Consider the following 25,798-nt stretch of genomic DNA (forward strand, 5'->3'; position numbering starts at 1 on the left):
GAGGAAATAGACAAAAGGAAATCATACCAATAGATCTTGAAATTAAGAGAACGTGCAGAAAGAATTGAAAGATAAAGAAAAGCTTCATCATGGCTGAGAACGCAAATAACGTTGTCAACAATAATGCAAATATGGGTAATGCAACTGAAGCTGATCCACCATTAAGGAATTATGTACACCCTACTGTTACAGGGATACATTCAAGCATTTGTCCTACAACTGTTGAGGCTAATAATTTTGAGATAAAACCTTCAATTATCCAGATGGTGCAAAACTGTGTACAATTTGGGGGGTTACCAAAGGAGGATCCAAATCTACATATCACAAATTTTTTGGAGTTATGCACGACATTTAAAATGAATGGGGTGAGTAACGATGCTGTTCGATTGAGACTATTCCTATTTTCACTAAGGGGCAGAGCTAAGAGTTGGTTGAATTCTTTATAAGCCAACTCTATACTTACTTGGGAAGATTTGACTCGGAAGTTTCTTGGTAAATATTTTCCTCCTGCGAAGTCACCAAGAATAAGAGGAGAGATTAAAAACTTCCATCAACTGGATGGGGAGTCTTTGTATGATGCATGGGAACGATTTAAGGAATTTCAAAGGAAATGCCCACATCATAGAATAGAGAAGTGGCTGCTAGTTCATAATTTTTACAATGGTTTGGGGGGCAATACAAGGACAATTATAGATGCAGCATGAGGAGGAGCATTTATGAGAAAAAACGCTAATGAAGAATATGAGTTATTGGAAGAGATGGTTGTGAATAATTATAATTGACCTACTGAGCATGAGAATAAGAAAGTAGCAAGAGTCTTATAAGTTGATCCAATAGCGTTATTGACCGCTCAAGTAGCATCTTTAACCAAGCAATTGCAACAAACTAATCTCGCCGCATAAGCAATGCAAGTACAAAATGTCATGAGTTGTGAGATTTGTGGAGGACCTCATTCTTATGAACAATGCCCGAGCACAGCTAGTTGCTCAACTGATGTGAATAATATGCCCTTGAACAAGCACAAGTTATAGGTAATTTTTCAAGACCTGCACCCAACACTTACTCAAATTCCTATACGCCTGCTTGGAAAAATCACCCTAATTTATCTTGGAAAAATAATCAAGGGTTACAACCACAATATCCACAGTACCCACCTGAAAAACCCCCTCATCAACAAACTTATGGATTACATTATGATCCAAACTCACGCCCATCTCATCCACCACCACCTCCTCAAATGAACCCACCAACAATACAGCCAGACTAATTAAATCAATTTATGACAGAGACAAGGTCTTCAATTAGAAGTTTGGAGACACAAATAGGTCATTTGGCTCAAATGTTCTCTTGTAGGCAGCAAGGGAATTTGCCTAGTTCCACAGAGGTAAATCCTAAAGAGCAGTGTAATGCAATATCCTTAAGGACTGGGACTAAGTATGATGGACCTACATTGGATGACAAGGGGAAGAAGATAGAGAATCAACATGTTACTAGTCCAATACAAGAGAAGGATATTGAATATCTTCCAAAGAAAGAAAAGCCAAAATACACCGAGCCAACACCAAAGATTCCATATCCTCAACGGTTTCGAAAGGCAAATATTGACAAACAATTCTCCAATTTTTTGGATATCTTTCAAAAACTACACATTAATATCCTGTTTGCTGAGGAACTTGAACAAATGCCAAGTTATGTGAAGTTTATGAAAGAGATTTTGTCGAAGAAAATGAAGCTAGAGGATTATGAGACAGTGGCACTTACTGAGGAGTGCAACCCGATACTTCAGAATAAACTACCTCCAAAGCTTAAAGATCTTGGTAGTTTCAATATCCCATGTTCAATAGGGGGTTCAGTAGAAACAAAGGCTTTATGTGATTTAGGGGCCAGTGAATCTAATGCCTCTATCAATTTTTAGGAGGTTGAATTTGGGAGAAGCTCAGACAACTACTGTGTCCTTGCAGATAGCAGATAGACCAGTTAATCATCCTCGTGGAGTGATTGAGGACGTATTGGTGAAACTGGGTAAATTCATCTTTCCTGTGGACTTTATTATTCTAGATATGGAAAAAGATGAAAATATTTCAATAATACTTGGAAGGCCATTCTTGGCTACTGGTAGGACTTTAATTGATGTACAAAAGGGTGAGTTAAAGCTGCGAGTGCAAAAAGAGGAAGTGATATTTAATGTGTTAGCAGCAACATAACTTCCAACGTGTTGTAGAGTTGAACTGGTAAACCAAGGAGAAAACAAGTTGGAAGTCTCTGAGAAAAGATCCAAAGTTAAAACTGGAATGCAAAAGGGGCGTCATCGGTTAAAAAGGTTCTTTAGTGAAAGAATTTGAATGTTATATGAGCGGGGGAAAGCTCCACCAATTTTTAATCACAAGAAACGAGGACCAACTCATGACACTATGGCTCTCAAGGATGTGAAGGGGGGACTTGATCCAAGTTGAATTTGAAAGAAGAAAAGCGTCCAGCTAAATGACGCTAACGACAGCGTTATAGGAGATATTCCTATATTTTATTTTAGTTTTTGTTTTTGTTTTTATTTTTAGTTAGTGGACAATTTTATTCAATTTTATTTTGATTTGTAAAGTTTATTTATTTTAATTTTATTTATTCTCAATATAAAGTCCGTAAAAAAAATCATGCAAATTGTGAAAATGTTGTTTTTCAATTAGTCTTCAGGCGGACCGCCAGTACTTCTCTTATCCACCACTTTGGCATCCATTTCCATATCCACCACCATTTTAGAAGTGATTCGCACCAGGTAAGTTTTCTTTCTTTACTTATTTTTAAACATTGGGGGAGGGAGCTTATTTTTCTGTTAGTTTTGTTTTGTGTGATTTGTTTAGTTTTTGTTAGTGTTTAGAGTCTTATTTTAGTGTGTTTAGTTACAACATGAATAATGATTGAAAAAAATTGCCGATGAGAATAAAATGAATGTTATGAGTATAATTCAAAGAAAATGAAATCTGAAAACAAAATTTGTGTGCTTGATTGAACACTCTGTTAGTTCATTTTAGTTTAGATAACATTTGTTGAATATCTTGTCATGATGTTAAATTGATGTTCTTGGATATTGATTATGCTTGCTGAAATTGGTTAGTGGAATGATGAATGGAAAGTGGAAATTATTTTCTACGATTCTAGAACTTGCTTACTTGCTATTTGAGGCGAAATAGTATATCATGTATGCTTAGGAATATGTTTTAGGCTATCATTTGGATCGTTTGTGCTTTTCTTGCCAACCTTAAGCTACTTAAACCTTTGTTTAGCCCTTTTAAGCCTAATCTTGTATTTTTATTTTGTTCTAAACCATTATTTAAGCCTAATATTTTAAACTTGGTTATATATCCGTCCCTGATATACTTTTTTTTTTAACAAAAGAAAAATTTTATTCAAAAACCAACCAAATTTACAAGACAAAAAGAGCAGCTGCTACAGACCAGCAGACAACAAACTCAAACAAACAGCAAGAAAAAACTACACAGAACCATCTACCAGCCTTCTACAATCTTGCGTCCCTTTTTTTATGAGAGAAAGAACCCAAACTCAAAACTCTATACTTAACTGCATCTTTGATTTCCAAACTAAGGCTGCTGGCCATTTTACAAAATGATTCAAAAATACAACTGTTTCTGTTGCACCAAATGAAGTACCAGGAAGCTGATATAACAACATTAATAATCTAGTTCTTCAAGTTGTGTTTAGCCACTAAGCACCAATGAGTGAGCTCCTCACACACAGGGCAGAGAACAGAGGTAATATGCATAAACCGGCACAAGTGGTCTCTAGTAAGCAGCTGATTATTAAAAATCTGCCAGTAAATGAACCTGTGCTTGGGCATAATAAGCTTGTTCCAAACTGTCTCAGCAAAACCCACAGCATGCGCAATAACAAGAGAGAAATAGAAGTGTTTACTATGAAATTTACCTCCCTTAACAGCTAGCATCAAGCTACCCTCATCCATAAAATGTCTCAGCCTCAATAATTTCTTGATATACCAGCTCATATCCTGACTAATAGGCACATTCCAGACGCTAAACTCCTTCAAATAGATGGAACTAATCCACTTGACCCACAGGCAGTCTTGCTTGGAAGAAATCGCCCTCATAAAGTTAGCCATCAACGCCAAGTTCCATTTCTTACCCTCACGGAAGCCAATACCACCCAACTTTTTAGGGAGACAAACTTTTTCCCACGAAGGGAGATGCAACTTACTTCTATTCCCATTAGTTCCCCAAAGAAAATCCCGACAGCTCTTATCAATGGCAGCAGTAATCTTGGAAGGCAGAATGAATATGCTCATCCAAAAATTCCTAATACCAAGCAAAACTGAGTGTATGAGTTGGGCACGACCGGCAAAAGACAAGTTCCTACTCGCCCAACAATTAAGCTTCTTGTTCAACTTATCCAGAATCACCCCACAGTCTGAAGCTTTCCACTTGGTAGGCCGAAGAGGAACTCCCAAGTACTTCAAAGGGAAGGATCCTTCTTCCATTTGCAACATCTCAAGAATATGAGCTTTGATAGAATCCTTCACCCCTCCAAAATAGATATGGGACTTAGATTTATTCGCAGAAAGCCCAGTAGAATCACAAAATGCAGAGAAGGCTTCATGAATCTTACTCACTGAACTGGCATTACCTTTACAAAAGATAATCAAATCATCTGCAAAACAGAGGTTAGTCAACCTAAGATGTTTGCACAAAGGATGATAACCGAAGACTTTCTTGTCAGAGTAATGAGCTCATAAACGAGTGAGGTACTCCATAATGAGCACGAACAAGAGAGGAGACATGGGGTCCCCTTGCCTTAGGCCTTTTTCCCCTTTGAAAGAGCCCTGAATTCTCCCATTCATTAACAGATTGTATTTGGTACCTTTTAAGCAAACTAGAATCCAGCCAATAAATCTAGAGGGAAAACAAAGATGTTTAAGCAACTCCTCCACAAAATTCCAATCAACTGTGTCGTAAGCCTTACTCAAATCAATCTTCATTAAACATCTAGCTGAAATATTCTTTCTAGTATACCCTTTGAGGAGATCTTGGAATATCATAATATTATGAGCTAGAACTCTATTTTTAATAAACGCCCCTTGATTACTATGAACAAGAAAGGGAAGCACTTCCGAAAGTCTAGATCAAATCATCTTCGATATACACTTATAGAGAGTGTTACAACACGCAATAGGACGATAGTCACTAGCTGAACTCGGATCAGCAAGCTTAGGAATAAGAGAAATCACAGTCTCATTCAGATCCTTCGGTAAGTAACCATCCTGAAAGAAATCCAACACAGCAGAAGTAATCTCAGCACCAATATCTGACCATAACCCCTTAAAGAATCCCGAGCCAAAACCATCCAAACCAGAACTTTTAAAGGAGTGAATGCTAAATAGAGCCTTCTTCACATCATTCTTGGTAAAAGGTCTCAGAAGTCTGACTTGGAGATCCAGAGACAATCTGTTTCCCTGCATGAAATAGCTTTTATCAATCTCCACTGATGCCAAATTTCCTTCCCCATAAAATTCTTGAAATGAGACAGGAAATGCTCAACAACTTTAGAATAATCCTCTTCTGTTTTGCCTCCTATTGTGAAGGAAGAAATTCTATTATCAACTCTTCTTTTTCGCATAAATGCATGAAAAAATCTTGAATTATCATCACTAAACTTAATCCAATTAAGTTTACTCTGCTGTTTGAGAAAACTGGCATAATAGCTCTGCAAAACTGAAACATTGAGCTGGGCTTGAGTGACCGAATGAAGCAGAGACAGATCTGAAGGATTAGAAGCCAAAGCCTCCTGAACTCTACTATAATCCTCCTTGGCCTTCTTATAACTCATAACAATATCACCAACCTCCTCTCTTCTAAACCTTTTCAAGATATGCTTCACCCGATATAATTTCTGAACTACCTTGCAGAGACCTCCACCAGAAGCAACTGGCGCATTCCAACAGCGAAGAACAGCTTCTCTGTAGCCTCTATACTGCATCCAGTGGTTACCAAAATGAAATGGGATAAATCCCACACTGTTAACTTCCTGATTACGAATCACACAGAAACTATGATCAGAAATGCAGTCCCATTTGAAGCGAGCTTCAGTTTTCGGAAAAACATCCAGCCACAAATCATTTAGAAACACTCTATCTAACTTAGAAAAAATACGATCTCCTACCTCCTGTTTGTTCGACCACGAATAGAGAGCTCCCTCACACTTAAGTTCCTCAACTTGGCCTAAAGCCAACCAATCTTGATGTGACAGTCAGAATCCCGTGATCCGTAAGGGGAAAGACCGGGTAAGTGATAACTCTAGGATTTAGAGTTATTTTCACATCTTTAAACTTAATTTTTGAACCAAACAAAAGAGTAATGAGTTTTTATTTCTTGTAATTGTGTTCAATTTAGTGTGTCTGTGTAGCTAGGGACCTTGTGTTTGCATTGTCATATTTTTCAGTGTTTTTTATGTAAATTTCTGTGTTGTATTAATCAGGAAAGGAAACTTGCAAAATTTGAGAAAGGGAACTTTGGAATCAAAAAGGGAGCAACGAATTCTGAAAGGGGCTTGATGCTGCCTCAATGCTGTAGCATCACCGTAGCATCGGGCAGAGCCAGGAAGGAAACGTGACAACTGCGAGCTGGACTTAATGAGGCATAAGTGGCACTGAGGTGGCGAGAGTATTGTACAATTAAGTCAGCTAGGTGATGTGGCACGTGGAGGACAAGGTGGGAATTGACTTGCTAATTAGGGTAAACCAAGTACCTTAAAAAGAGAGAGTACCATCCGAAAAAGGGGCAGCCCCCATTCTTGGAGACAGCTGATTTTCTTAGACTATTTTTGAGAGAAAACAGAAGAAAAGGAAAAAAAAAACAGAGAGAGTACAGAGGAGGAAGAGGACCACGAGCTGACAACGAGGGGGATTGAGCACAGCAATTTCTTCTAACTTCTTCTTCTCCCTTCTTCATTTTGTATTGTATTTTCTCTCTATCTAATTTGTGAACAAACTCCATGGATTTGCTAAAGGCTACTGGTTTTGTATTTCTATTATTAAACATGAACTAAGCTTTTGAGGATTTGGGTGGTTATGAACCCTTTGTATGGATCAATATTTTGAATGCATGGTGAAGTTGTTTATGTCATAGTTCAATTGAATGTGCTGTAATGTTAATTGAATGTTAATTACTGGCCATATTTAGCATTTATTAAGTTAGATCTAACTTGGAAAAGGGAAGTCTAGCTGAACCCATTCAATTGATGCAAGAAACTTACCTAGTTTTAGGTGATTTTTAGTAGTGGAATAGGACTATTTTGCTGCCTTGCATAACCTAAAGATTTGGTGCTTGATGGATTGTTTATTGTCTGTTTTTAATACAGGAATGTATTGAGGGAGGTTATAAACAATAGATAGTAAGTTTTGGGAAAAACTCACTGGGTTTTACGAATTCTGTTAACTGTGACATAAATTGCTGACCCATTGCTGAGGCATTGCTGTAGCAACTGGAACGAACAGAGGGGAATTAACCACCCAGATCTATTTTCTCATATTTGAAATTTGCACAGAATTACTTCATTTGGTCTCTGATTTTTAGCTTAATTAAATTTGCTTATTTACAATTAATTCCAGAATTAATTACACAACCTTTCTCTTGATTTGGTTACTGTATTATAAACTGTTTTTGGTTGATTTTACTTTATTTTAGTTGAAAAGTCCCTGTGGAGACGAACTTTGATACTTTATCACTGTATTACTTGTTTGTGACTGTGTATACTTGCGCATATTTTAATTGTTAGAAAATTCACAACAGTAAGCTGTGCAATCCCACACCGCCTGGGGAAGGTCAAGTGTAATGATTCTAAGACTGTGTAGGTATGGGACTACACAGTTGAAGAGGGCTTAAATGGATTGATGGGTACTACCTATATCAGGAAGGTGCATATTCTTTTCGGTAGCCCATCACTTGAGAACTCCATGGTTAAGCGTGCTTGGCCTGGAGTAATATAGGGATGGGTGACCTCCTGGGAAGTTTTCCCAAGAAGTGTGCGAGTGAGGACAAAGCACGCTGGAAAGACTTGTCTTGGTTTGTAGGGCCTGTCATCATTCCAGAAAGCAGCCATAGTGACGTGGGGCGTCACATAATGGTATCAGAGCCTTGACCCAGCCAGAAGTGTGGCCGACGGGGACGTCGGGCCCTTAAGGGGGGGTGATTGTGACAGTTAGAATCCCGTGATCCGTAAGGGGAAAGACCGGGTAAGCTGTGCAATCCCACACCGCCTGGGGAAGGTCAAGTGTAATGATTCTAAGACTGTGTAGGTATGGGACTACACAGTTGAAGAGGGCTTAAATGGATTGATGGGTACTACCTATATCAGGAAGGTGCATCTTCTTTTCGGTAGCCCATCACTTGAGAACTCCATGGTTAAGCATGCTTGGCCTGGAGTAATATAGGGATGGGTGACCTCCTGGGAAGTTTTCCCAGGAAGTGTGCGAGTGAGGACAAAGCACGCTGGAAAGACTTGTCTTGGTTTGTAGGGCCAGTCATCATTCCAGAAAGCAGCCATAGTGACGTGGGGCGTCACATAATGGTATCAGAGCCTTGACCCAGCTAGAAGTGTGGCCAACGGGGACGTCGGGCCCTTAAGGGGGGGTGATTGTGACAGTCAGAATCCCGTGATCCGTAAGGGGAAAGACCGGGTAAGCTGTGCAATCCCACACCGCCTGGGGAAGGTCAAGTGTAATGATTCTAAGACTGTGTAGGTATGGGAATACACAGTTGAAGAGGGCTTAAATGGATTGATGGGTACTACCTATATCAGGAAGGTGCATCTTCTTTTCGGTAGCCCATCACTTGAGAACTCCATGGTTAAGCGTGCTTGGCCTGGAGTAATCTAGGGATGGGTGACCTCCTGGGAAGTTTTCCCAAGAAGTGTGCGAGTGAGGACAAAGCACGCTGGAAAGACTTGTCTTGGTTTGTAGGGCCAGTCGTCATTCCAGAATGCAGCCATAGTGATGTGGGGCGTCACACTTGAGCATCAACTATGTCCTTAGCAAGGATTTGTCTCCCACCAATCCTATCTTGGTAGCTAAACATGGCATTAAAATCTCCAAAAATTATCCAAGGAGACTTTAATTGACCAATACTAGCTAATTTATCCCAAAGATGCTTCCTCTCCCCCATAGAATTGCTTCCATAAACCACTGTAGCAAAGAAAAATTCCTACTGGCCACTCACTTTGATCCTACAATGAACAAATTGGGGATCTTCAAGCAATATATCAACCTTCACAAATTTAGTTTGCCAAACAACTAGAATCCTACCAGAAACAATAGGACTTGAAAAATAATCCCAATTGTGAAAATTATTCTCAAAAACTTCTTTAATTTTCTCATGTTTCAACTTAGTCTCAAAGAAAGCTCCAAAACCAACCTTATTCTCCCTACATATACCAAGAATATCATTTTGCTTATCTTTTTTATTCATACCCCTCACATTCCATCCTATCATATTGCAAACTTCCATCACTGAATTGGGATAGAATTAGTGACCAAATGACCAATCCCTGTATCTTGCAGCACATCATATCCATTGCCCGATTTAGCCTTTCCTTGAACGAAATCTGACTTGTGAGCAATTACACCCCTTGTCTAGCACCTCTCCTTCTGGGAGTAATCCAGCTTCCTGCAATCTCAGCATTCCCTTTCCCAGTTTGCTGAGTAACTTCTGAGTTATCCTGAACATCACTAATAACCTTGGAAACATTTTGCTCTAGAGAGCTACTAGCCTTCTCTTCCTCTCCAATATTAGAAGCATTGCAAGATCTGGGATCAGGATTAACAGACTCAGAGTGTTGTTGAACCTCCTCTGTATTGGATATGATCTTGTCTGTACTAGCACCTTTCTCATCAGTAGATTTTTTCCTCCAACTCAAACCAGTATTCTTGTTACAATTTGCCAAAATATGACCTAAATTCGAGCAGGCAGCACACTTAGAGGGAAGCCATTCATACTCCACCACTTGTTCAGTTATTTGATCCCTTTCATTAATAAAAGAAATAGATTTCGGAGGATGATCCGTAATCTCCATATCCACCAATATCCTCGCATATTTCACCATCGATCTACTTTGCGTCACTTTATCCACCATAACCGGCCTCCCAATTGTGCTCACCATAGCACTGAGACTATTTTTTCCCCAGTATTGCAAACCCAAGCCATTCAGCCGAATCCAAACTGGAACCGACTTGACCATTCTCATAGAGTCCATATCTGGTGTCCAAGGACGAAGAACCACTGGTTTTTTTTATCAAAGTGTATAACTCCTGTTTCCAAAACCAGATCCCGTGTAGCTTCATCCCTGAAATTAACAAGGGTAAAACCTGAATGCATTCTCACTATCTTCTCAACACCCAAGCTGCCCCAAATTCTCTTTACAAATCCTTCAAATACTCTAAAAGGTAGGTTGGCTCCCAGGACAATGCAAACAATCGCATTCTTCCAGAACGAAGCTTCAGTCTCAACCTCATCCATATCTAATCGGGCCACAACTTGGTCACCCAATTTCATAGGTTCAGTATAATTCAGACGAGTAGAGGGCGTGGGTACCTGGTTCGACTTAAATTTACTCCACACTTCCTTAGCAGATCTCTGGAATTCAGAACCCTCTGCATCCTCAGCCCAACTCACTGGAGTAGAAGGGGAACGATTCGCACTTCCAACCCCCTGCACCTCAACACCACATTCCAGCTCCAGTTCATCACATGGATCATGAAAATCATCATCAGGTAACAGATCAGATACCTCAACTTGGATCGAAGGGAGGTCGTCCACCACCTCATCGGAAATTTTCGTCGGCTTCGATATACCTTTCTTCTTCCGAGCCATGGGAAGAGAGAGAGAGAGATATCACACGCTTTATCCCCCCGTCCCTGATATACTATGAGTATATAATTGAGAAATTTTTTTGGGATTGATGTGTAATGTGGTTTGATTGTGATTTGAGTGGGTTTAGAAAATGAAAAGTGAAAAAAAAAAGAATGAGAGAGAGAGTATATATATTGAATAAATAAATATTTCAATACACTCCCAATATGAATATATAAAAAATAATCAAGTTTGGGGAGTGTAGTTATTATTGAAATATATATATCTAAAGTAAAGAAAAAACAAGAAGGGGGATTACGAGATTATAATATTATGGAAATAAAGTTGGTGAGTTTTGGTCATGTGCTTATAGTAAAGTGAGTGTAATGCCGCAAGATCCCTAATGAGGTTTAATGGTTGGATTAGTAGGCCGGGGGGGGGGGGGGGGGCATAATTGATTTATTATGCCATTAAATGATTATATGCACATTTATGTGAATTATATGATGTTAAATACAAGCATGTGGATCCATATTTCATGTTAGGGGCATTTTGGTAATTTGTGTAATGACCCAACTATTCTAAACTTTGGACCATTAATAAACTACTATACACAGACATTAATCTTAAGAATACATACATATGAAATAACCATATCTTTATTTAAAAACTGTAAGGTAAACGTTTAAAATACATAAAAATTCATAAGTAGGATATGGGATCCCATTGTTTTGAAAATAACGCATAACATAACTTAAATCTTAAAATTCATTACAACTCAGATGCGGAAAAATACATAAAAAATATGATTGAAAGACTTAAACAACTTCATCCTCGAATCGTTCGCGCAGTCCACCGATTTCCATTCTCCCTCAATACACATTCCCAAGCTGTCAAGAACCTTCCCGCTGCCATACTATTTTCCTGCACATATAAAACATAAAGGAATGAGCCTAACGCCCAGCAAGGAAAATCTACTACAAGCATGAAACATAATCATACGCATAAACTATGAACATATATCATATACTATAACACATATATCATAATTCTATCCCATGTACATGGTAACTATTGGGGTTTGCTAACTAAGCAACTATAAGCCTCAAACTACAATGAGGTTTGCTAGTTAAGCAATTATAAGCCCCAAAAACATAAAAAAATGTTGGGGTTTGCTATATAACAACTATAAGCCCAAAACATAAAAATGTTAGGGTTTGCTATATAACAACTATAAGACCCAAACATACATATATCATAACACATAAAGTCATACTATAGCATAATCATAACACTTTTATATAAACATAGCACATAGCACATATCACATAAGAACTATCCTATTTTCCTTACCAAAAATACCAGGATGATGAACAAGGTCGAGATTTTGGAACACTCCTAAAAACCATTAATATAGAGGTGAGTATCCTAAAAGAAAAGAGATGAAAAGAATGAACTACACCATCGAAAAGATACTTACCAACAAGAACCTCAAGTTCAAAGAACTTAGATGTCTAATCAAGAATAAAGAATACTGAGTTAGGAATTGAGTTGAGAAAACTATAAGAACTTAATGAAGCAATACATAAAGGAACTAAGAATAGGAATACCTTTGAATATTTCTATGACCAAACTACACCTCGAAACCGAAATACACTATAAACCTTACTTCCCAAGTGTTTGATAAGCTTATAATGATAAAGCTTATAACCCCAACCCAAGTGTTTAACACTCTAAAGTAATCCTAGCAGCTTGTAGGCTCTGAACTCAGCTTGATGAATGAAGAAATGACTGGGTACTAGGTCCTATTTATAGAGTTCAAGAATGAAAAGATCTTCATTTAGCTTGAATAAAATAATGGCTTTTTAATTGAAAAAAATTTGAACAATCGTTCAGCAGAGGCTGAAGACTCGGTCAAAAAGATTATGAACTTATCAAGAGGTTAAGGATTAAAATGAGCTCGGTTTCAAAATTATTCAAAAATCATGCACTGCAGCCGATATATCGCCTGGACTGATATTCCTGAGGCTCGCCGAAGTTGTCGTGCGAAGTTATGTGTTTTTTGTATCCCCATGTGGCGATATATCGCCCCCTAGAGCTGCGATATATCGGCATACGCTGAAATATTATACACGTAATTACACTTTTCAGCCTAATTTGAATTGAGTAAACAGCCTTGACTAAGTCCTTTAACGATTTCAAAGCTGCTGGCAGACTCTAGGATTTTCAAATATTATTCTTAATAAACTATTCCTCAAAAATACTTAATTTCTCCTTAAACATACATATGACAAGTGTTATTATCTTATTGGGTCTATCTAAACCTTATAGTATAATAATTATCATCTTCATAATCAGTCATATTAATCAAACCTTAGGTTATAATTAATACTCTTAAACTATAGGTTAAACTTATAAAATCTACAAGTGTTGCTACGAGTGTCCAACTAAGTCCCGGCTTGGACCAAAATCTACAGTAAAAAACATACTATAACTACTACTTATTACTATTACTACTACCACTATCTAACTAGCTAAGTAAAGTTCTTGGACTCTACAATTTGGTCGTTGCGTAATTCTGTATTTTCATGCATGTCGGTGAACTATTGTTGAGGCCACATAAAAATGTGTATTTGTTTGAGCCATTCGACATGAGACGATCTTCAAGTAACAAGTTAGTAGTTTAGTCATAACAGGTTTAAGTCGGGGATCGAGGTGAGCCTCGGGGTGATTTGATGATTAGAGCATTATCGGGAGTTAAAGGGTAATTGGATATGATTTTATTAGTATTTGAGAATAACAGGAATTGGTGAGTGTTAATTATGATTAACGAGATAGGTGGTAAATGACAGTTTTACCCTTGGGGGCAATTAAAGGATGAATTGAGCATGGAGGGTATTTTTTTCATTTGACCTAGGCTATATATAAGTTGAAGGCTGTAGAAAACAGAACCAAAACAGAGCCTTGTTTTCGTTCCTCACGATTATCATTTCCCTTGAATTTTGAAGCAAGTTTGGGGATTCAAACTTGGAGATTGAAGCTTGAGGTCTTAGGCTAGTGTTCAGCCATTGAGGAGGTTTTAATTAAAGCTTAAGGTAAGGTTTTAGTTTAAGTTTATGGTACCTTGCTATATTTTTGATCTGGTTTTAGGATTTGGAGTTTTGATCCTAGAAATGGGAATTTGATGAAGTTTTGATTGGTGTAAGGCTTGCTGAAGAAGAAGGGAGGAGCTGCAGTGCCGTTAGGCCGTGGCATGGTGAAGGAGGGTCATGCCCCGTGTTGGGGAATGAAGGCTGGCCGCTGTAATGCCCCAGATTCCCTATTATGGTTAATGGTTGGATTAGTAGGCCGGGAGGGCCATAACTGTTTAATTATGCCATTAAATGTGTATGCATGTTTATGAGAATTATATTATAATATAATGTTAAATGCATGCATGTGAGTCCACATTTGTTTACAGGGGTATTATGGTAATTTGGCCCGTTGAGGGTATAATTGTATATTTGTATGTGTGATAATGATATATTGTGAGGCCACATTATAATGTGGATTGGTTCGAGTATTCCGACATGAGACGATCGTCAAACGTGATTATCGGTTTGGTCATAACAGGTTTGAGCTCGGGGCTCGCGGTGAGTCTCGGGGTGATATTAAAGGTTATAGCGTTACCGGGGATTTTAGGGTAACGGGTTATGAAATATTGGTGTTTGAGGATATTGAGATTAGCGGGAAATGGGAAGCGTTAATTATAATTAACGGGTTAAGCTAGAAGTACCAATTTTACCCCCAGAGTAGTTTGAAAGGCTTGAAATGGTATAAGGGCATTTTGGTCATTTTAGTGAGGATATATATAAGGTTTAGTGGCTGAAGGCTGTGGAATAAAACAGAGAAAAACAGAGTTTTGCCTCCTCCATTCCCGTACATCACCCTCTTCATTACTCCTTTGAGGTTTTGAGCTCTAGGAGTGGGATCAAGCTAAGGAAATTGAAAGGCAAGGTTGGAGCACTTGTTTTAGCTGGTGTGGGAGGTTTAAAGCTAGTTCCAAGGTGAGTTTTTACTATATAGCACAGCTGGTGCTCTGTTTTATCTTTGGTATTTAGTTCATGGTTTTTGATGTGGGAAGTGAGGATTAAAGGGAGTTCTTGGTGTTAGATGATTGGGTTTTGGTGAGGAGGTGTCATAGGTAAGGTTTGGGGGTTCAATTACATGTTTGGAGAAGGTTTTAAGATGATTCGAGGGACTGGTTTGAAGGGAAAAACGCAGGGTTAAATTCTGGTTCGTGTGTGGCCGACTTGCTGATCTGGGCTGGGCGCCGCGGCGCAGCAGGGGTGCGCCGCAGCCCTTGGCGTTTGGCAGGCAGGGAGCCTCTCTGTCTGGAGGCGCGCCGCGGCGAAAAAGTAGGGAGGGCCGCGGCCCTTAGAGCCAATTTTGCTAAAATAAGGTTTTTAGCTTGGGGATTCAAACCATAGGCCTCAGGGTTGGACCTAGTACCCGGTTGGGTAGTATTTGATGTCTCGGGGGCTGGGATTTGGTTTGGGAACCCTTGGTTATCATTTTTATTGATGAATCCTATATTTTGGTTATGACCAGGTGACCGTCGAGGAATTTAAAGGTTGATCGTTCTCAGGGGTCGTTCATATTATCATACTCACTCGAACCAGAGGTAAGAAAACAGTGTATGAATACAGTTGCACCCTGTATAGATATATGGCATGCATGGTTTGATATGTGAGGCATGCTGGTTGATATATGTGGACATGGATTGCATATTAAAATGCTATTGAAAGCTGATTATCTGCTTAAGACACTGACTAGTCAGGGACCGACTCTAAAGTCGAGAATTACGCATTGAATGGCTCTATAGCATTAATGCCAGACCGACCCTAGGGTTGAAGAACTTATAAGCGCTTGCCTGGTCTACGACCAGATGATTATAGCCAAGGTATATGACCCCGGTGACCGTTTGTCACAAGGCTAAGGGACGTTGTCCATAGTTTCGACTCTAGAGTCGTGAGGAAGGTTATGTTGGTGACTAATCACCTTGCACTTGTCCTAAACAAACTTATAAATGAAACACTTATCGATTAAGCCCTGGTGACCCTATCGTCACATGGCTAGAGGGAGCGATGCTCATTGTTGTGACTTTTGGCTATTGTCACCTATTTGTTGGACTGATAGTCCTGAAGGAATAACTATGATTATTGTTGATATTATATCATGCTATATTGTGTTTTCTTGCTGGGCCTCGGCTCATGGGTGCTATGTGGTGCAGGTAAAGGAAAGGAAAAGCTTTTCCAGCCTTGAGTGGAGAGCTTGGGCGATGTGATGTACATACAGGGCCGCTTGACCGCCACGGTCAAGGAGTTCTCGGAGGGACTAGGGGTTTACCCTATTTTTGCTGCTTAGGCCGGCGGAGTTTGTATATTTGGGACTGTAGCAACTCTTTTGTAACTTGAACTACTTGTAACCATTTTAAAAGGCTCATGAGCAGTTTATTTACTTAATAAAATGTACCCTTTCCTTTTTGTTGGTTTTTCACCTTAACCTGTTAATGGTACCTAGATCACGTTTTTAACCAAAGGACTCGGGTAGCGGGTCAAATTTCCGATTCATCGTTCACCGTAACTGTTCTGGGGTAACCAGGGCGTTACATCCGCGACATGGTGAGGTAGCCCTTAGTGGCATTTTGGCCAGAAATGTGTTTTTGGCTTGGGGATTCAAACCTTAGGCCTCGGGATCGTTCCTACTGCCCGATTTAGTAGGATTCGGTGTCTCGGAAGCTAGGTTTTGGTACAGGAACCTTTTGTGATTAATTTTATTGATGGAATCCCGTAATTGGTTATGTCCAGGTGACCGTCAAGCAACTAAAAGGTTGATCATTCTCAAGGGTCGTTCTTTTATTAATTCTCGCTCGAACCAGAGGTAAGAAAACTGCACCTCATATGTGACATGCATGGTTATTCATGAGGCATGTTGAGTGTTTAAATGTGGACCATTGATTGTATATCAAATGCTTAGCAAATCTTGCTCACTTGTGCATGGCACTGACTAAATAGTCAGAATTGGCAATGGTGTCAGTATTAACTGTGAAGTTGTGACTCACTAGTCAAGTTCGGCAATAGTACTGAGCAGTGGTCACCTGGTATTGACTAATAAGTCAAGAATGGTCTTAGCGTGTTTAATGCAAGTTGACAAAGATTAGATCTAATCGACACCTGCATTGAATGACTCAAATGAGCATTAATGCCGGACCCACCATAAGTTCGATGAAAACTAAAAGCGCTTGTCTAGCCTATGGATAGTCACTTAGAGCCAGGGCCAGAGGGCCCAAGTGACTGCTTCGTCACATGGATATGGGTGCTGAGCCCCGAAGTGACTTACCCAACAGTCACTCATTTGCTTGGAGCCAAGGCCTGAAGGTCCAGGTGACTGGATTGTCACATGGCTGTGAGTGCTGAGCCCCATAGTGACTTTCTCATCAGTCACTCATTATGGTTTAAAAGAACCTCAAGTGCTGAATCACTCATCTGATTAGAGCTATACGCTCCTTCATGGTTAATGTAACCATAAAGTGATATTCACTCATATGTTCAGGGCTATAAGCTCTGTATGATTATCATGATCATCATTTTATATTATATACATGCATTATTGAGTTTTCTTGCTAGGCTTTGGCTCATGGGTGCTATGTGGTGCAGGTAAAGGGAAAGAAAAGCTCACCCAGCCTTGAGTGGAGAGCTTAGGTGGTGATGTGTACATATGCGGCCGCTTGACCACCACGACCAAGGAGTTCTCGGATGAACTAGGGGGTTGACCCTATTTTTTTTTGCCGCTTACGTCGGCGGGTTGTAAAATTTAAATTGTAATTACCATTTTGGATTGTAAATAACTTGTAAACGTTTTTATGGGCCCATGAACAGTTTTATGTTTATATCCTTTCTTTTTTATTGGTTTTCACCTTAACCTATTAATAACACCTAGATGCACCTTTTTAACCAAAGAACTCGATTAGCTAGCTAAGCACGGTTCAAAGTTCACAGTAACGGTCTTGGAGTAACCAGGGCGTTAGAGTGAGCTTAAATTTACTTTGTCAACTACCTTTACCTAAGCCATCGTTACAAGGCTATAAAAGTCCTATTGATACTTATGCATATCATGATTTATATTAGTGGAGAATTGCAAGTAAGTGAGCTTATGGAATTACTTGGTTTGAAAGGATCAATTGGAAAGAAATCTTGTGAGCATAATTGATTTCGAATATGTTTATTTAATGATCATGAGTTGATAATCCAAAATGTTAGTAGACTAAGGTGTGTTGCTGGAGTGTTTTGATCAAAATTCTAGATTAAATAAACTGTTGAGTAGTTTCCTAAGAATTATATGATTAACATTCATGATTATGAGGCATAATTATTGTTGTTGTTATAATTCATGTTGTTCAAGTCTAGGTTTGTTTAAGTCATTTGTTTGAGGTTTAACAAAGAGTAAGTTTGGGGGAGTTTGATAACTTCATTTTAACATCATTTTAAAATGTATTTTTGTGGTAATCTTGAGTCTTTATGTGTGTTTTGTGCAAGATTGCGCTTTTGTTTGTCTTTGTTGCAGGATGGTGCGATGAATCACGAGAATAATGTAAAAAGAAGTGAAAATGGTGGAAAAACGAGGTTCTTGGCAATTTTTTGACTAAAAATGATGCTAAGGATGATTAAAAGACAGGTTTTGATGAAGAGATGAGTTGAAAGACCTAATCTGAGGAAAAATTGAGTTAGGGTCGCGACTTGGGCTAATAAGTCATGACTCAAGGCGAAGTCAGAGACGCATAGCTGCTGGATGGAATTAGTGTCGTGACTTGGACTTACAAGTCGCGACTCAAGAGGAAAACAGGGGCTCAGCTAAGGGGAAAAATGGACACGGGTCGCGACTTGATTATGTTTAAGTCGTGGCGCCTGAAGATTGATCATGGAAGCACAAGGCTAAAAAGCAGACACGGGCCGTGACCCAGAGAAGGCCAAGTCGCAGCCCACATAGAGAAATCAAAACTTTTGTTATTTGTTTACTATAAATTTGTATTTAGGGTTTAATGAAGTCATTAGATCAGTTTTTTTAATTACGTTTTTAAAGACTAATTGTGATTCTTAGGCTAGTTATTCTACAGTTTTATATTTTTTTTTCTTCTTTAAGTTTATGAATCTTATATTTTTAAATTATTATTTTGTTGATTTAGTCATGTCTGATATGAACTAAACCATTTTTGTCTAGGGTTTAATGTAGTCACTTTGATTTTTATCTAATTTAATTATGATATTCTTTTGATTTTTCTTCTCATCTATATAATGTGTGTTTAATGCTAGTAAATACTTTATCAATATTTGCTTGATTTTATGATTTTGATTCAAAATTCGAAAGATAAGAATTGAATATACTATCATTATATAGACATAGGTTGCTTGTTGGATGAAATACCTGTATTACTTGTGTAGTAATTAGGTTTCCATGCTTAATGTCTCCTATTTGTTTAAGTTTATCACAGAGATGTAGAATAGCTGCGTATAGGTTGAGATCTTATATCTTGAAAAAGAATAAGAATCGATTTAGGTTAACCTGCTATTAGAATATGAAGAAAGAAATCTAGAATTGATTAATAAAATTAGTACAATGAAAAGTTGATGTAATTAACAATCTAGGTCTTTTTAATAGCGATTTTAAATATTTTAATTAGTTGTTTTTGTTCAAAGCTATTTTCAATCTTAAAATTAAAACCAAAATTTTAGTTGCCAAAAAGAAAGTAAATAAAAAATTGTTGGTATTTGGGAAAAAGTCTTTGTGGGAACGATACTCTACTTATCATATATTACCTTAATCGATTGCGTGCACTTGCGTATATGTATATTTTCGTGATCACTCGATTTGAAGGATGAACTCAAGAACAAGCTTTCATTAATTTTTAGGTTTTAAATTTGGGTGAGCATGTTTTGATTTGATCTGGGTTTTAAACCTAGGTTTCAAGGATGAATTCAGAATATATTTTTCTTTCTTTATTTGGAGATTTTAATTAATTTGGTTAATGTTATAAGTAAAGAAATAAATTTAGGTTTAGGTTTATGTTTAATTTTAATTTTTTGTTTATTACAATTATTTTAAAGTTTTATTTAATTAAAATATGATTTTTTTATTTTTAAAATTTTATATTTTGAAATTTATTTTTGATTATTTAATTAATTCAATAATTAAAAAAACACGAGATCATTTGGTCATAATGAAAAATAAATAACCAAAATCAAGTTTAGGGTCCAAATTGATCTCTTTTGCAAAACATAATGTATGAGTTTTCATTTAACAAAACACAGGGGTCGATCGAGTATTCAGGCAAAACATAGTGCCAAATTCATATTTTCCCTTATAAATTTGGTGTCAAAATAACATTGTTTCAGATATTTCTTGGAGGTTGATGCCACATGAGCAATCCCAGACATGTGGTTGGAAACCACTTGCGTTTCGAGAGACTCTTGAATGTTGATGCCACGTCAACCACCTTAGACAGGTAATTGAAAATCACCCGATTATCCATCTCCCTGAGTAGGGGGATCGGAGAGGAAAATCAATGCCTGATAGGTCGTAAGCGATGACTTCTTAAGAAGGACCCCCAAAGATGTATTCAGAAGCGAATACATGTGGTGACTCCTCGAAGGGCCCAAGGATCCTCTCTAGAAGACAAGCCATCATTTTTTTTGAAGGACTGGGGACCACAAGGATGCGCCCATTTTCATCGCGTGCCAACCTACCTCTAAAATTTCAGTGCACCATTGTTCTGTACATTTACTACTACAAAATGGAATTTGCAGGGCACCTTTTTATGTCCAACACAATAGGTGCAAGTCATTAAAAGTATAGATGGGCATTTCATGTCTTACTTAGTGGGACATGAACAATATTTTTTTCACGACTTGTTTAGTGAGACATGAAAAATATTAAGTCACGAAAAATATTGAGTCACATTTTTCATGGGGGACATGAAATCTCAATAAATATATATACACACACACATACACACATTTCACGTCCTCCATTGGGGCACATGAGAAGTATGATTGAATTTCCCACACAAAAAGTCTCACCTCGTTTATAAACAACACAATTCACATTTCTCCCTTCTATAAATTCAATCCTTTACATTCTTAAACACAATTAATGAAATAATAATAAAATATTTACATTTATTATTATTTTATATAAATAATTAATATTTACATTTATTATTATGTTATATTAATAAATAAAATATGTGAGCAAAGTGATTATTAACGAAGTCAAAAAATGATTTCTATTCTTTTATTGATAATAAAATGAGATTACAAAGAATTTGGGTTTTAATTAGAGAATAAAACAATAAGGTCACAAAACAAAACAAAACAATAATAAAATATGTGAGCAAACTTCCTTTCTATATGCTTACTTCTCTTGTGACTTCGAGGTTCTTTCGAGTTGGCTATCGCTCCTGTATTGTCACAAAACAAAACAAGCGGTTTATCCATTTCTGGAATAACACCAAGATCCGAATAGAACTTCTTTAGCCAGACTATTTCCTTAACTACTTCTGACGCGGCTATGTACTCAGCCTCCATGGTGGAATCTGAGATTGCAGACTGCTTTACGCTTCTCCAAATCACAGCTCCACCCCCAAGAGTAAACACCATTCCAGAAGTAGACTTTCTGTCATCGACATCAGTTGGATAATCTGAATTGGTGTAGCCTACAGGGTTCAAAACACCACCCTTGTAGACTAACATATAATCCCTAGTCCGCCTTAAATACTTCAAGATATCCTTAACTGCTATCCAATGTTCCGGTCCTAGGTTTGACTGATACCTGCTCACTACTCCCACTGCATAACAGATATCTAGTCTAGTACACTACATGGCATACATCAAACTTCCAACTGTAGATGCGTAAGGAACTTTTCTCATTGCATCTTCCTCTTCAGGAGTCTGGGGAGACTGCTTCTTTGAAAGATGAATTCCATGTTGGAACTGTAGACGCCCTTTCTTGGAATTTGTCATTGAGAAACGTTCAAGCACTTTATCTATGTAAGCTGCTTGAGATAGAGCTAAGAGTCTGTTCTTTCTATCCCTGATGATCTGGATACCTAGAACATAACTTGCTTCACCCAAATTCTTCATCTGGAATTGAGTGCTCAGCCAATTCTTCACATCTGATAATTTCTTAACATTGTTTCCAATGAGTAAGATATCCTCTACATAAAGAACCAGGAATACCACTATTTGATTTGCCTTCAGTTGGTAAACACAAGGCTTATCAATATTTTGTTCAAAGCCATAGGTCTTGATTATTTCATCAAACCTAAGATTTCAGGAACGAGAAGCTTGCTTAAGTCCATAGATGGATCTATTCAACTTGCAAACTTTTCCTTCTTGTCCAGATACTTTAAATCCTTCTGGCTGATCCATATAAATGACTTCATCAAGCTTTCCATTAAGAAAAGCTGTCTTGACGTCCATTTTCCAGATCTCATAGTCGAGAGCGGCTGCTGTGGATAGGAGGATGCGAATGGATTTGAGCATGGCTATTGGACTAAAAGTTTCCTCATAGTCCACACCTTTTCTTTGGGTATAACCCTTTGCCACTAATCAAGCTTTATAAGTCTCGATATTTACATCAACACCTCGTTTCTTCTTGTAGATCCACTTGCACCCAATGGCCCTAACGTCACTAGGTGCTTCCACAAGATCCCAGACGGAATTTGAGTACATGGACTCCATTTCCTGTTTCATGGCTTCGTGCCATAGTTCCTTTTCAGGGCCAGCCATTGCCTGTTTGAAAGACAATGGATCATCATCACTAGTGTTACCAACAACCATATTGGTTTCACCATCCAAACCTTAGCGAATTGGGTTCCTAGAAACCCTCCCACTACGACGAGGCTCCGTGACTGTTTTCTCAGGAACAGTGATACTTTCTTCATTTAAATCAACTTTCGTCAGTTGGACGTGAAGAGTGGGAATTTCATCATCAACTCGCATTGATGATGATGGAACATTAGTTGGAGTCAATTCTTTAACCATCTCCTCTAAAACTATTTTGCTGCGAGGTTTAAAGTTCTAGACATGGTCATTTTCCAGAAAAGTAGCATTTGTAGAAGTAAACACTTTCTTTTCTGAATGACTATAGAAAAGTCCACCCCGAGTACCTTTAGTTTAGGCAACAAAATGCAAACTTCAGTTCGCGGTTCTAGCTTTCCCTCCTTTTTCCTCAGGATGTGAGCAAGACACCCCCAGATTCTATAATGGCGTAAACTAGGTTTATGACCATTCTAGCGTTATAAAGATGTTTTGGGGACTGATTTTGACGGCACGACATTAAGAATGTCGTTCACGGTTTCAATTGCATGTCCCCAGAACGAAGTTGGTAGAGTTGAGTAACTATGCATGCATCTAACCATTTCCAATAAAGTTTTGTTCCGGCGTTCCGCTACACCATTTTGTTGTGGAGTACCCGGGGCAGTAAGTTGTGATAAAATCCCAAGTTCAGTTAAATGATCTTGGAACTGCATATCCAAATATTCTCCACCCCTATCAGATCGCAAGATCTTTAATGTCTTACCTAATTGGTCCTGAGCCATTGCTAGGAATTCCTAAAATTTTGAAAATGTTTCTGATTTCCTATGCAATAGGTAAAGACATGAGTATCTAGAGTAATCTTCAATGAAAGTGATGAAATACTCAAAACCACCCCTGGCTTGTACATTCAAAGGTCGACAAACATCTGAATGCACAAGACCAAGTGGTTCTTTGGCCTTATCACCCTTTGCAGAGAATGGACGCTTGGTCAGTTTGCCTTCTAGACAAGATTCACAGACAGGTAATTCACCTAAGGTGAGTTCCCTCAAAGGTCCGTCCTTTGTAAGTCTTTGAATCCTATCATAGCCGATGTGACCTAGTCTCAAGTGCCATAAATACGTCATATTATTGTAATCGGTCTTTTGACATTTATTGGTCCTAGGTTTAGCTACTTTGAATAAATCATTGTTAAGAGCGAGGGGTTCATTAGGTTGCAGAATATAAAGCCCGTTTTCCAAACATGCAATACACAATTGTGATCCATTGAAAGAAATAGATATATTAAAACTTGTGAAAGTCATAACAAATCGTTCTAATTGTAACATGGAAACTCAAATTAAATTTCTACTAAAATCCGGAATAAAAAATACATCTTTTAAAATTAAAAATTTATTTCCGAACTTCAGACGAGCTCTTCCTCTAGCTTGGACCGCAACGAACACTCTTTTCCCAACTCTAAGCTTTAAGCCGCCTTCGTTCACTTCCTCCCACGATTCAAGAAGCTGTAAAGAGTTACAAACATGGTTAGTAGATCCAGAATTAATAATCCAAACAGAGTTATCATTCTCTAAAACACATTTTTCCAAGATAAATGAACTATAATCATTACCTTTGTTTTTCTTGTTTTTCCCCTTAGGCGTCTGTGCACTTGGTTGTGCAGTCGCCTTTGTAGGCTTGGGGTTGTTGTTTTGCCCACCTTTCTTCTTGTTTCCAGATTTTGAAGACGAAGCTGGGTTAGCTTCAGCCTTAGCTAGATCAGCAGTAGTAGTTGTTGTTGTCTTCTTTTCTCCTCCCTTACTAGGTCCTCCAATGATAGACTCAAAATTATGAAGCACATTCATGAGCTGCGTCAGACCATAGTTGAGTTTATTCAACACATAGTTGGTGGTGAATGGAAGGAAAGCTGGAGAAAGACTGTTGAGGATCAAGCCAACTTGAGTTTCCTCATCTATTATGGCTCCGTGCAATTCAGCTTCCTGAAAGTAGTTTGTCATCTTGATCAGGTGATCACTAACATGTTGAGAAGGTGCCATATGAGCATTGGCATATTTCTTGGTGGACTCAAAATGAGTCTGCGCTGACTTGGCACCAAACATGTCTTGGAGCTGATCCATGATTTCGTAGGCTGTCTCGACATTCTCCATCTTTGTCTTGAGAGTGTCGACCATACTAGTCAACATGTAGTACCGCGCCTTGTTGTTAGTCGCATGCCAACGCTCATACTTGTCCCTCACAGACTTGGTAGCTCCTTCAGCTAGAACTTCCGGGGATTCATTAGTCATGACGAACTTGGAGTTGTCACCAATTAACACAATGTTGATGTTTTGCTTCCATTTAAGGAAGTTTTTTCCAGTGAGTTTCTCCATCGAAAGTTGAGAAAGGATGGGAGTAGACACAGCCATAACTCAAAACTACAAATTACCAATAAAATATAAATCAATCACATTTGCTCAATAAAACTTCTATTCACACATGTTTCAAGAAATAGCACAACATATACCAAAATTATGTAAGATATGATAAAAAATACCAAAAACAATCATATCTCTATTTCTTTAGGTTTTTAACTAATCTATGATATCCTTGTCCCGGTTGGCGAGAGACAAAAATACCACAAGTTAAAAAGGGTTGTAAACTCATTTAATAATGGACACCACTATTAACAACCTACTATTCCATCAAAATAAGAAAACAAAATCTCTTATTTTATGAGCTAGACCCACGGTTTCAAGAATCATAGATTTAGTCCTAGTAGTCACCGTAGGGGTGAGTCAGTAGAATTTGATCTATAATTATCTATCTTTCGAAATCTAACCTTGTCAAAATAACTAATGAACACCTTCCGTAGAGGGACGAATCAAAGCGCCTCGAGACCCTATTAAGCTATTGACTATGTTAAACCAATGGTAGAGATCGAATATAATTCTTAAAATAAGCTCATTATAAAATTTAAAAAAAAATTATATTTTTATTATTTATTTTTAGAATTTTAATGACTGTGGTTTTCCCAAAAAATTAAACAGATTAAAATTTTTTAAAACCAAAGTCCTATAATTTCTTTTTAATTCTAAAGTGTCA

The 25,798-nt window shown here is 38.0% G+C and overlaps 1 protein-coding gene and 1 non-coding gene across 2 annotated transcripts; both read right to left on the bottom strand.

The window, feature by feature from the left end:
- Window positions 1-521: 521 nt before the first annotated feature.
- On the bottom strand, window positions 522-628 carry LOC133827708 (small nucleolar RNA R71). Its single transcript, XR_009890360.1, has one exon. It is a non-coding gene; the product is annotated as a small nucleolar RNA R71 (small nucleolar RNA).
- A 9,008-nt stretch (window positions 629-9,636) lies between these two features.
- Window positions 9,637-10,254, bottom strand: LOC133823961 (uncharacterized). The gene has a single exon (XM_062256820.1). It carries the CDS (start codon window positions 10,252-10,254, stop codon window positions 9,637-9,639), a length of 618 nt encoding a protein of 205 aa, XP_062112804.1.
- Between the last annotated feature and the right edge of the window lie 15,544 nt (window positions 10,255-25,798).

The sequence above is a fragment of the Humulus lupulus genome, chromosome 3, assembly GCF_963169125.1.
Source record: "Humulus lupulus chromosome 3, drHumLupu1.1, whole genome shotgun sequence".
Taxonomy (NCBI): Eukaryota; Viridiplantae; Streptophyta; class Magnoliopsida; order Rosales; family Cannabaceae; genus Humulus; species Humulus lupulus.